This window comes from Mustela putorius, unplaced genomic scaffold, assembly GCF_011764305.1.
Source record: "Mustela putorius furo isolate JIRA1106 unplaced genomic scaffold, ASM1176430v1.1 tig00003859_pilon_pilon_pilon, whole genome shotgun sequence".
Classification (NCBI taxonomy): Eukaryota; Metazoa; Chordata; class Mammalia; order Carnivora; family Mustelidae; genus Mustela; species Mustela putorius.
Window position 1 is genome coordinate 34,078,656 of NW_025422011.1, and position 12,127 is coordinate 34,090,782.

Consider the following 12,127-nt stretch of genomic DNA (forward strand, 5'->3'; position numbering starts at 1 on the left):
TGTTCCAGCCCCACGTGTGCCAGGGCCTGATAGGTATCAAAGGGGAGGTGTCAGAGTTGTCCCACCTACCCTTTTATTTTTTTTATTTTTATTTTTAAGAGGGAGAGATACGGGGGGGAGAGGCAGAAACAGAGGAGAGAGAATCTCAAGCATATTCCATGCCCAGTGCAGAGCCCAGCATGGGACTCAATCTCACCACCCTGAGATCATGACTTCAGCTGAAACCAACAGTCAGACACTTAACTGAGCCACCCAGGAGCCCCCACCCAACCTCTTAATACCAGCACCACCAGGCAGAAGTGAACTAGTGGGTTTTGGCAAAGTGTATCCAGGCTTGGCTTGAGGTCTGTCTGAACTAGAAAAAAATCTTTTTCATTCGGTTCCCAGAACCTGGTTTGTTGGGCTCTTGCCCCAGAGAGGTGAGTCACCTGGGCTCACCTCCAGCTCTTTGAATCCAAATGGCCTGAAATCTAGACCCCCCATCTCCTTGGCAGCCTCTGATGCCATCTTTTCTTGCTCTCTCCTGAATTAGCTCTGCCAGCAGCAGAGATTTTTAGGGGAATCTGAGGATTTACTGTAAATCACTCCTATGTCAGCATGCTTGCTTTTGCAAACTACCCCATGACTTGCACCCAAAGGCCCTTGGATTCTAACATACTCCTAACTTTTTTCTATTTTTGGTGTGCAGTTAAAATGCTGTTATCTGAGTCTCAGCAGCTTTCCCTGTTCCCAAATACCTTTTTCTATTTCTCAGACATTTTGCTACAGAGATGGATTCCCCACCGACTATAGATCAAAGGGCTAATTCTGGACTCTGAAAGTTTCTGCCAATAGTTGCTTCTCTTCTTCTGAAGACTGCCACCGCATCAGTGTATTAGTTCTATATTTTAAACACAACTCAAGATCCTCCTCTCCCTCTACTGCTGCTTCATACCTACACAAGTCTGCAGTGTGGGACAGCAGTCAGTCGAACGACCTGCTTTCTGCTTCTGCTTTTGTATCTTCACCCTTTTTTCTCCCTACTTACCCGGGTCAGAGGCTGTGATTTAAATCCCACCTCTTGCCCACTGGTCCAGCTCTGGGAAGTTCTGGAAAACCACTCTTCTCTGTCAAATTTCTCATCTGGAGCAATCCCAGAGACTGTTTTTGCGATGATCAAAAGAGGTGATAATTAGTGAGCCCTCAAAGAGCCTGTTTCTCTTATCATTTGAACTTGTCTCCTTTTCTGAATTAGAAGACTTCCAGCTTTGAAATCTGGTGTGAAGCCAGGGGGCCAATGAGTATAGAGTTTGTACCTTCTTGCCATTCCTCAGCAGTCCCAGCAAATATGCTCCAACTCTCTACGGGTTCACAAAGTCAGAGAGGGGCTCACTTGTGAAACTTACAAAAGGTCTCCATTTTTAGCCGAAACTGCCTTATGCAGGCATTTAGGGCCTGGTAAACAGTGTGGGTGAGAAGGAAGAGGCGGGAGGAGAGAGATGGAGAGATAGAAACTACACACCCACATGCCTGCCTTCTTATTTGCTTATTTGCATATATCAGCTCACAAAGAGGCGCAGTGGGAAATGAGTAGAAAAATTCCGGGCTGTTCCACCTGCTCACCTTTCTCGGAACACGGCTCGCATCTCTCCCATCTCTCCTGGGCCTGCGCTCAGCAGCTTGCTAAGCACCCAGAAAGCGGAGAGGCTGGGGGGGGGCCTGCAGCCTGCACTTCTCTCAGTGCCTGCCTCTCTTCCTGCCTCTCCTGCTTTTCCCAGTCACTGGACTGAACTCAGCCCTTCACCCCAGCACCATGTCACAGATCCAAACCCCCCAGGAGGCATTGCTCTGGGCCTTGAGAGACCTTGAGGAGAAAAGCTTCAAGCTCTTCAAGTTCCACTTACGGAACAACTGCATGCTTGAGGGGAAGATGCTGCTGGCGCGCGGGGAGCTGGAGGGCCTGAGCCCGGTGGACCTGGCTTCTTGGCTCATTTCCCTATACGGAGCATGGGAGGCCATAAAGGTGGTGCTCACTGTCCTGAGGGCCATGAACCTGTTAGAACTTGTGGATTGGCTGAGCCACATCTGTCTGAATGGTGAGTGCAGCGGGAGACTAGGGGACCTCAGGGAGCCCCCAGGACTCCCCCACTCCCGTGACATTTCCAGAGATTCCCACAGCCTATAGTGGGTGCTGTCTCTCACTCTTGCCCTCTGTCTGTACCAAGGAGCACCAGTGCCCAGGGGCCTGGTGGTCTCCAGCTGAAGGCTCTGACATCTGCTGGGGGAGAGCCTGAGCTGAGGGTGGGGTTTTATAGAAGATTACAGTCATCTTTGGCCATAATGTCCCACCCCCTACTTCCGATTTTAGTGCCAGGGAGAGGAGGGCAGAGGAGAGGGGCTTAGAGACTGAGGGTGGTGTTGGTGAAGGGGTTTCCACTAACCAGCCAAAATGGCCTTAGGGTGGGTGGAGGTGTCAGACCTTTGCTCAGCTGCTTCCCACAGAGGACAGCCTGCTCGGGAGTCCTGCTCTCTCAATCCTCTGGTGGATCGATGCTGCCCTAGAGAAGAGGGTGGCCGGGGATCCCAGAAAGTCTCCTATCCCTTCTTGTGGGGTGCAGAGAGAGCCTGTGCTCCCCCCATAGCCTCTGTCACACCCAAGAGCTCCGTTGACAGAGTCAGGTCTTCTGCCCAGGAGCTGCTTTATCTTGAGTGCCCGGCTTGATCATTACCAAGAACAGGCTCCGATTACTTCCTTCACCATCCTCCGGCTTCCCTTTCCTTTCTCCACTCTGTCCTCACCATTTCAAGTGAAGGTGTTTCAAAGGAGCACTCAGACATTCACACACACTGAGACTTTTGCACACATACATAGTCTTACAAACACCCACCTGCTGATGCTTACCGACACACCTTCCTCACACAAAAGTACACAAGCTTGCAGAAGCGTCCTCTTTGAGCCTGTGTGGATACAAGCACTCACTCATACCCCACCAATATGCATGCACACAAAACACACGCTTGCACACTCATATGGATGCACACACTCATACTAGGGCACACACACATGTCCAGGGGCCCTCCCCTTGAAGCGCGAAGTATAAACCTGAGGAAGATACAAGTTAGAGAGCAGACGAGATGAAACTAGAGAGCAGAGCCCAGAGTTTGAAAGGCCCCCGTGGTCTTTATTACCCTCTGACCGGCTAACCCCCCATGTGTCTGGCTCAGATTACAGAGAAATGTACCGAGAGCACGTGCGCTGTCTAGAGGAGAGGCAAGAGGGAGGAATCCGCGGTAGCTACAATCAGCTGCTCCTGGTGACCAGGTCGAACCCAGAGAGTGCAGATCCGTCTGCCTGTCCCCTCCCAGAACAGGAGCTGGCCTCTGTCTCGGTGGAGACTCTCTTCGATCCAGGAGAGGAGTCCTACCAAGCCCCGCCCACAGTGGTGCTACAGGGGTCCGCGGGCACTGGAAAGACAACGCTGGCCAGAAAAATGGTGCTGGACTGGGCCACGGGCACCCTGTACCCAGGCCAGTTTGATTATGTCTTTTATGTCAGCTGCAGAGAAGTGGTCCTATTGTCGGAGGGCACACCGGACCAGCTCCTCTTCTGGTGTTGCGGGGACAACCAGGCGCCTGTCAAAGAGATGCAGAGGGAGGAGGAGCGGCTGCTGTTCATCCTGGATGGCTTTGACGAACTGCAGAGGCCCTTTGCAACAGGCTTGAAGAGACTGAGTCTGAACCCCATGGAGAACGTGCTGCACCGTCTAATCAGGAGAGAGGTGTTTTCCAGGTGTTCCCTCCTCATCACCACCCGGCCGGTGGCTATGTGCAGTCTGGAGCCCTTGCTGAAGCAATCGCGCTATATTCACATTCTAGGCTTCTCTGAGGATGAGAGGAGGAGGTATTTCAGCTCTTATTTCGCCGACGAGGAGCAAGCCAGAAATGCCTTTGACATTGTGCAAGGAAATGATGTGCTGTACAAATCATGTCAAATTCCAGGCATTTGCTGGGTGATCTGCTCCTGGCTCAAGGAGTGGATGGAGAGGGGCAGAGAGATCTCAGAGACTCCCAGTAATGGCACGGACATCTTCATGGCCTATGTCTCCACCTTCCTGCCGCCCAGTCATAATGAAGACTGCGCTGAGCTTACCAGCCACAGGGTCCTGCGTGGTCTGTGCTCCTTAGCCGCTGAGGGGATCCAGCACCAGAGGTTCATATTTGAAGAAGCTGATCTCAGGAAGCACAATTTAGATGGGGCCAGCCTTGATGCTTTCCTGAGCAGCATGCCCTACCAAGAGGGAGGTCATGCGAAGACATTCTATACCTTCCGCCACATTAGCTTCCAAGAGTTTTTTCATGCCGTGTCCTACCTGGTGAAAGAGGACCAGAGTGACCTGGGGAAAGAGTCCCACAGAGAACTGAGGAGGCTTCTGGAAGAAGAAAAGGAGGAAGAGAATGGGGAGATAACCCTCAGTATGCAGTTTTTATTGGACATATTGAAGAAAGAGACCTCCTCGAACTTTGAGCTAAAGTTCTTCCTCAAAGTTTCTCCCTCGCTAAAGCAGGAGTTGATGTATTTTAAAGAACAAATGAAATCTATAAAGCATAAAAGGGCCTGGGATTTGGAATTCTCTCTAAATCCATTTAAAATAAGGAATCTGGTGAAGGGCATTCAGATAAGTGATGTATCGTTAAAGGTGGGACAGTCAAATAAGAAATCCCATGACAGGAAATCATTTTCTGTCAAAACCAGCTTGAGGGATGAACAGAAAGAGAAGCAAGGTCCTGTTGTGGGCAAAGATAATATAGTAAAGACACAAAAAGAGACTTCTAATGGAAAAGGCAGAGAGATGGAGAAATGAGAGATGCGGAGGATAGGCACAGTAGGATGGAAAGCAGATAAATGGGACAGTAGAGCTGAAGGGTCAGGAGGGTTGGGGGGAGGGATGGGGGAAGGGAAGACAGAGTGTAAAATGGAATGGAGAGATGAGAGATTGAATTAATGGGTACTGGGAAGAGTGGAAGGGAAGGGGGGAAATAGAAAAGAAAATTAGATAATACGGGATCAGAAAACTTGGAACATAGGCTATGGGGCAAGGCCATGTGGACTGAGTTCCTAGGAACAATCACACACACCATTAATGGCTCAAATTCAGTTATTTAGCATCCTGTTCACCTAGAGAAGCTGTTTATAACCTTCTCTACTTGGAATTTAGTGTTAACATCCAGGACCAAACATGGGAAGGAGCTCTTTTCTATTAATAAACTTTTAAATATAATAAACTGTGGATTGTGCTCATTCTATAAGATTGGGTAATGTGAAGCATATCAATATCAACATTTAAAGGAAATAGTATACTGTGTCTTAATGGAATATCCCTTTGACTCTGTATTTGTGAATAATTGCTGCTTAAGTAAATAGTAGCTTTGCATCTTTCTAGAAACTTCTAGAATTTCTGTGTTGGAAATGAACCATATCTTGTCACAGACCTCTCATCTTAGAAGCTCTTCCATGACTTGACCTAGCTCTGTACTAATACCATGTCACTTGTTGTCCGCAGTGATGCTGTCACCTCCCTTTTCTTTTTAGAAAGTCCAGTTAGGGGACACCGGGTGGCTCAGTTGGTTAAGCGACTGCCTTTGGCTCGGGTAATGATCTCAGGGTCCTGGGATCAAGGACCTCATCAGGTTCCCTGCTCAGTGGGAAGTCTGCTTCTCCCTCTCCCACTCTCTTGCTTGTGTTCCCTCTCTTGCTCTGTCTCTCTCTCTTTGTCAAATAAAATCTTAAAAAAAAAAAAAGAAAAGAAAGTCCAGTTAGTTCCCAGAGATAACTTATAATCTCTTTTTCTGCTCTGGGTTCCTCTGTATAGAAAACAAGAAGAATTCAAAGGAATTCTAGATGTAAGTAGGGTCAGTTTCTGACTCTCTTTTAACGGATGAAGAAATTGAAGTTCAGTTAGGAGCCCCATCAATTTCTGGGGTTCCTCAGAGAGATCTCTTATTTCTTGCCCCTCAGCCAACAAGGTAGAGGCCCTTGAGAACCTGGTGCAGATACAGAAAACCTACCCCTGCCCCAGCTGTTGCTGCTGGTATCATCACAGCCAAGAATGCCAAGGCTGCCTTGAACCCTCAGTGCCCCATAGGAAGGTTACAGACACTCCATTTTGCTTTTCATACAAATTTATTCCTGTCATGACTCCTCACAAGTCAAGTCCTTGTGTACCAATTCCAGCAATCTACTGGACATGGCCAGAAGTCTGAATCCAAGGGAACTTAGCTTTAGGTAGTCAACTTGGGATATAGTAACAGTATCTTAAAGATAAAGAGTTAATAACTATTACTAACTCTTTTTCACACAACAAGTTTGGTGGCTCCATATTTGATAATTATATACATAGCATACTGAACACATAGATGGTATTTGTATACAGAATATGTGTAACAAACAGTATGTGCGTGTGTGTATACTTATTTAAAGAGCAATTTGTATTGCATTACTACAGAGGCTGGCATCCAGTGAGTGAGGCTGTGCTGCCGCCCAAGGGCTTAGATGTTCACAGCAGACCAGCTCCAAGGGCTTAGATGTTCACAGCAGACCAGCTTCTGAATGTCATAGAGAATTTGGGAACAATGGAACAGGTGCCCAGCCACACTGCTGGATTTTCATGGGGCCAAGGAGGCCTGTTTAAAAAAACAAACAGGGGCGCTTGGGTGGCTCAGTGGGTTAAAGCCTCTGCCCTCGGCTCTAGTCATGATCTCAGGGTCCTGGAATGGAGCCCCACATCAGATTCTCTGCTCAGCAGGGAGCCTGCTTCCTCTCTCTCTCTCTCTCTCTCTCTCTCTCTCTCTCTCTGCCTACTTGTGATCTCTTTCTGTCGAATAAATAAATAAAATCTTTAAAAATAAATAAATAAATAAATAAATAAACAAACAGGGGTGCCTGGGTGGCTCAGTGGGTTAAAGCCTCTGCCTTCAGCTTGGGTCATGATCCCAGGGTCCTGGGATGGAGCAAACATTGGACTCTCTGTTCTTCAGGGAGCCTGCTTCCCCCCGCCCTCCTGCCTCTCTGCCTACTTCTGATCTCTATTTGTCAAATAAATAAATAAAATCTTTAAAAAAAACCAAAAAATTAAAAAAATAAACAAACAAACATGGTGTGTTACTCCATGGGGCTCACGGTTGGTTTAGAGATGTTATTTTGCTTAGGATTCACATTCAGTTTAAAGTAGCTGAAGCAAAAATTAAATGACCCACTGCATTTTTTAAAGATACTGACTTCTAGTTTTAGCTATTTAGCTATCAGGTCTTTTTTGGTTTTTTTAAGATTTTATTTATTTATTTGACAGAGACAGTGAGAGAGGGAACACAAGCAGCGGGGGGGGGGGTGGGAGAGGGAGAAGCAGGCTCCCCACTGAGCAGGGAGCCCGATGTGCGGCTCAATCCCAGTACTCTGGGATCATGTCCCAAGCTGAAGGCAGATGCTCAATGACTGAGCCACCCAGGCACCCCTTTCTGGCTCTTTTTAACAACGGCATCAAGGCTTTCACTCTCTCCCCTCTGTTGCTCTTTTTACAGTTACCTTTTCTTCTTATTTTAGAGGGTGACTCTTATGTGTCAGTGAAGATGGCCATATGGGGTGTCAACTTAAATCACCCTTACAGTCAACAACCCAAAAGGAATAGAGTTGTCTTTACCAACAGGTCTAGCAGAAAACTTGGGAGTGGTTTCTGACCTGACCCTGGGTATGTGCTAAGTCTTGAACAACCACTGTAATCTGGAAGATGAACTTTTCTGATTAGACAGGCCTAAGTCTGATGGTCTAGGTCACACCCCCCAGGGCTAAACAAGAAAGGATCAACACTTCTTGAAAGGTATGGAATGGAAGAATGGCTCCCCAAAGAAAAGGATCCTGAGTAGACAGAATTATATATCACACAGATGTTACATAAATACAAGTGTGTCTGATGGTCTGGGGCTCCCTGAGGCGGCTGGGTAAGAGGAAGAGGCCATGAGACCCCTGTGTGTAGAAGTCTGAAAGAATGGATCCCATTGGGGTCCAAGGCTTGGTGGTTGAAGGGAGCAGGGATTCCAGGAGCAGAGAGATGCTGCGTTTACCTGATGTCAACTTACCCTCCCTCTGGGGAGTGAGAGGTACATAGTATGGAAAAGAGAAGGCTGTGTTCAAGGGAGGAGCACTGTCCCTGGGAACAGCCATGGGGATCCCCTTTGAGAGCAGGCTTTGAGAATTGCAGGTGGAGGAAGGTCATAAGAACAAATACAAGATGTCTAGTTACATTTGAATTTCAGATAAACTATAAATATTTTTTTTTTTGCATGGGATACACACTAAAAGACTACTTGTTTATCTGAGGCTCAAATGTAACTGAGCATTCTATATTTTATTTGCTCAATCTGGCAACCCTAAGTAGAGGAGGGCGGCGGGGAGCAAGCAGCAACCGTGAGCCCCATGGAGTAACACATCAGCTGCTGTAGCTCCAGTTAGTCCTGATATTTTTCCCATCTCTCCTCCCCTTCTCTGGACTATAAAAGTCAAAGTGGCCTTTTGGAGAACCCACAGACTTGTGGGACTCCCAAGCAGGTTAAGAATGTGAGTATTCTTGGGAATATGTGGAGAACATTTGCCGGAAAAAGACTGAATTTATGTTGGTAAATCTGTGGCAATTTTGAGGTTGGGTTGGTGTGCAAATCCATTTTCATCATGGTTGTCACTGACTATGCTTTCTCTCAGACAGGTTAGAATTTCCTCTTCCCTTTTTGGGACATTGGCAGACATGCAACTCCCTACTCACCAAACAAAACAAAACAACAACCAACCCCAAAAAGTCCCACCAAAAAACCCCCACACAAGACAAAACAAAACATGCTTCTCAGGAAGATGATAATATCTGTGTTTCATAACATCCATGTTGGGCTCTTAGCAATGCTCTTCACAGTCAGACTCAACCTGAGTGAAAGGATGGTGACTCCCAGGAATGTCTCTCCCTTAGTAGATATCTAACTTTTCACCCCTTGGCTTCTCTTATAATCATTTCCCCTTCACTCCTGGACTTGAGAACCAGACCCCAAAACATGTAAAGTCCTTGAAGAGATTCATTTACAGAATTCCCTTGCCCTGTTTCTAATTACTCTGCATCCTTCCATCACCAAGATTTGAAATCCTGTCTTCTTCACCCACTACATCCATGTCCTTTAGGACAATCAAAGTACCCTCTGCAAAATTTCTTGTTTTACTCACCCATTCCATCCTATTTATACTTCCTTCCAATCTGTCTTGCAAAAACAAAACAAAACAAAGCTAAACTAATGAAATTTGTTTGGGTTTCTTTATATTCATGCAATAATTAAGAGTAGACAATGTGCCTTTTCATATATATATATAGAGAGAGAGGGGGGGGCAATTAAGTGTTGACTTATCACTAGTCTCCTTCCTTTGCTAACAATACCTTTATTTTTTTTTTAATTTTTAAAATTTCTTTTCAGCGTAACAGTATTCATTATTTTTCACCACATCCAGTGCTCCATGCAATCCGTGCCCTCTCCAATACCCACCACCTGGCTCCCCCAACCTCCCACCCCCCGCCCCTTCAAAACCCTCAGATTGTTTTTCAGAGTCCACAGTCTCTCATGGTTCACCTCCCCTTCCAGTTTCCCTCAACTCCCTTCTCCTCTCCATCTCCCCTTGTCCTCCATTTTATTTGTCCTTCCCTTGTCCTCCACAAATAAGTGAAACCAAATGATAATTGACTCTCTCTGCTTGACTTATTTCATTTAGCATGATCTCTTCCAGTCCCATCCATGTTGCTACAAAAGTTGGGTATTCATCCTTTCTGATGGAGGCATAATACTCCATAGTGTATATGGACCACATCTTCCTTATCCATTCATCCATTGAAGAGCATCTTGGTTCTTTCCACAGTTTGGCGACCGTGGCCATTGCTGCTATAAACATTGGGGTACAGATGGCCCTTCTTTTCACTACATCTGTATCTTTGGGGTAAATACCCAGTAGTGCAATTGCAGGGTCATAGGGAAGCTCTATTTTTAATTTTTTGAGGAATCTCCACACTGTTCTCCAAAGTAGCTGCACCAACTTGCATTCCCACCAACAGTGTAGGAGGGTTCCCCTTTCTCCACATCCCCTCCAACACATGTTGTTTCCTGTCTTGCTAATTTTGGCCATTCTAACTGCTGTAAGGTGGTATCTCAATGTGGTTTTAATTTGAATCTCCCTGATGGCTAGTGATGATAAACATTTTTTCATGTGTCTGATGGCCATTCGTATGTCTTGATTGGAGAAGTGTCTGTTCATATCTTCTGCCCATTTTTTTATATGATTGTCTATTTTGTGTATGTTGAGTTTGAGGAGTTCTTCATAGATCCTGGATATCAACCTTTTGTCTGTACTGTCATTTGCAAATATCTTCTCCCATTCCATGGGTTGACTCTTTGTTTTGTTGACTGTTTCTTTTGCTGTGCAGAAGCTTTTGATTTTGATGAAGTCCCAAAAAGTTTATTTTCGCTTTTGTTTCCTTTGCCTTTGGAGACATATCTTGAAAGAAGTTGCTGTGGCTGATGTCGAAGAGATTACTGCCTATGTTCTCCTCTAGGATTCTGATGGATTCCTGTCTCACAGTGAGGTCTTTTATCCATTTTGAGTTTATCTTTGTGTACGATGTAAGAGAATGGTCGAGTTTCATTCTTCTACATATAGCTGTTCAGTTTTCCCAGCAACATTTATTGAAGAGACTGTCTTTTTTTTTTTAAGGATTTTATTTATTTATTTGACAGAGAGAGATCACAAGTAGGCAGAGAGAGAGAGGGAGAGGAGGAAGCAGGCTCCCCGCTGAGCAGAGAGCCCGATGCGGGACTCGATCCCAGGACCCTGAGATCATGACCTGAGCTGAAGGCAGTGGCTTAACCCACTGAGCCACCCAGGTGCCCCGAGACTGTCTGTTTTCCACTGTATATTTTTTCCTGTTTTGTCAAAGATTATTTGACCCTAGAGTTGAGGGCCCACATCTGGGCTCTCTGCTCTGTTCCACTGGTCTATGTGTCTGTTTTTATGCCAGTACCATGCTATCTTGGTGATCACAGCTTTGTAGTAAAGCTTGAAATCAGAATACCTTTATTTCTCTCTGGGAATTTTTTCACTAAATTTTTCAGGTATGCACAGTTGGGATAGATGGTATCCTCAGTTACAGGGTAAGTACCATAAAGGGCATATTTGACAGCATTTTCCATTCTCATCAGTCATGTTGTTTGGTTCATGGTTTCTCATGTAATCTTACCACAGCAAATAATATGGGAAGGGTCCTTGAATATATATATATGAATAAACACCTTTTCCCCATGGAATAACTGGTATGTAACCCACTGGGCACATATTAGCTAAGCATTGGCAGCCTTATTGTCTCTAGGAGTGGAGAGCTTCCTGGAGAATGGAACCTACTCTAGGAAAACAGAGATGAAAAATAGAGAAAGGGAACCCAGATCCTGTTCACCTCATCTTAGTTTAGGATAAAGCCAAGCCTGCAGAGTCATTCATCCCTACAATTTGCTGGGACTGAGCCAATGGTCTCATTGATTGTTCAAGTCAGTATAAGCTAATCTATGAGTCCCTTGGTTCTTACACATACCTTGTGAGATTAATAATCTTATTTTAGCAGAAAAGTAATAGAGACAGAGAAATTACATATTTGCTCAGTCATACAGTTAGTCCAGATGTTTTCTCTTCAAGGTGAAAAACACCAACTATAAAATCACCTGAATGACTAATGCCCCTCCACCCCCACCAAATTTTCAGTGTTTCCATATTTCTACTGGAAAATTTAGGAAAAAAATGGTAATGACATGTAGGCTCCCCACAAAGTCACTTCAACCTGCTTGTCTTAACATGTTTCCTATCACTGCAGAAACTGTCCTTCCCATGTAGTCCATCTAGATAAACCTGCCTTTGCTCATGCCCCCATCCCTTTCTCTCTTCTTCACTCTGTTTACTAACATTCACTCAGTCTCTGCTTTCATTCCTTAAATGGGGGGGGGGGTGGGCGGGTGCTCATAATGATGGAATTGAGTCTCTTGAGTGAAGGGATATTTATCCCTATAGAAACCTGAAAGAGTGTCGTTT

General features: G+C 45.7%; 1 protein-coding gene across 1 annotated transcript; it reads left to right on the forward strand.

Annotated features, from left to right (window-relative positions):
• Positions 1 to 1,583: 1,583 nt before the first annotated feature.
• Positions 1,584 to 5,224, forward strand: NLRP10 (NLR family pyrin domain containing 10). The gene is made up of 2 exons (XM_004751900.1): positions 1,584 to 2,075; positions 3,205 to 5,224. Exons 1-2 carry the CDS (start codon positions 1,793 to 1,795, stop codon positions 4,839 to 4,841), a joined length of 1,920 nt encoding a protein of 639 aa, XP_004751957.1. The 5' UTR covers positions 1,584 to 1,792; the 3' UTR covers positions 4,842 to 5,224.
• The last annotated feature ends 6,903 nt before the right edge of the window (positions 5,225 to 12,127 follow it).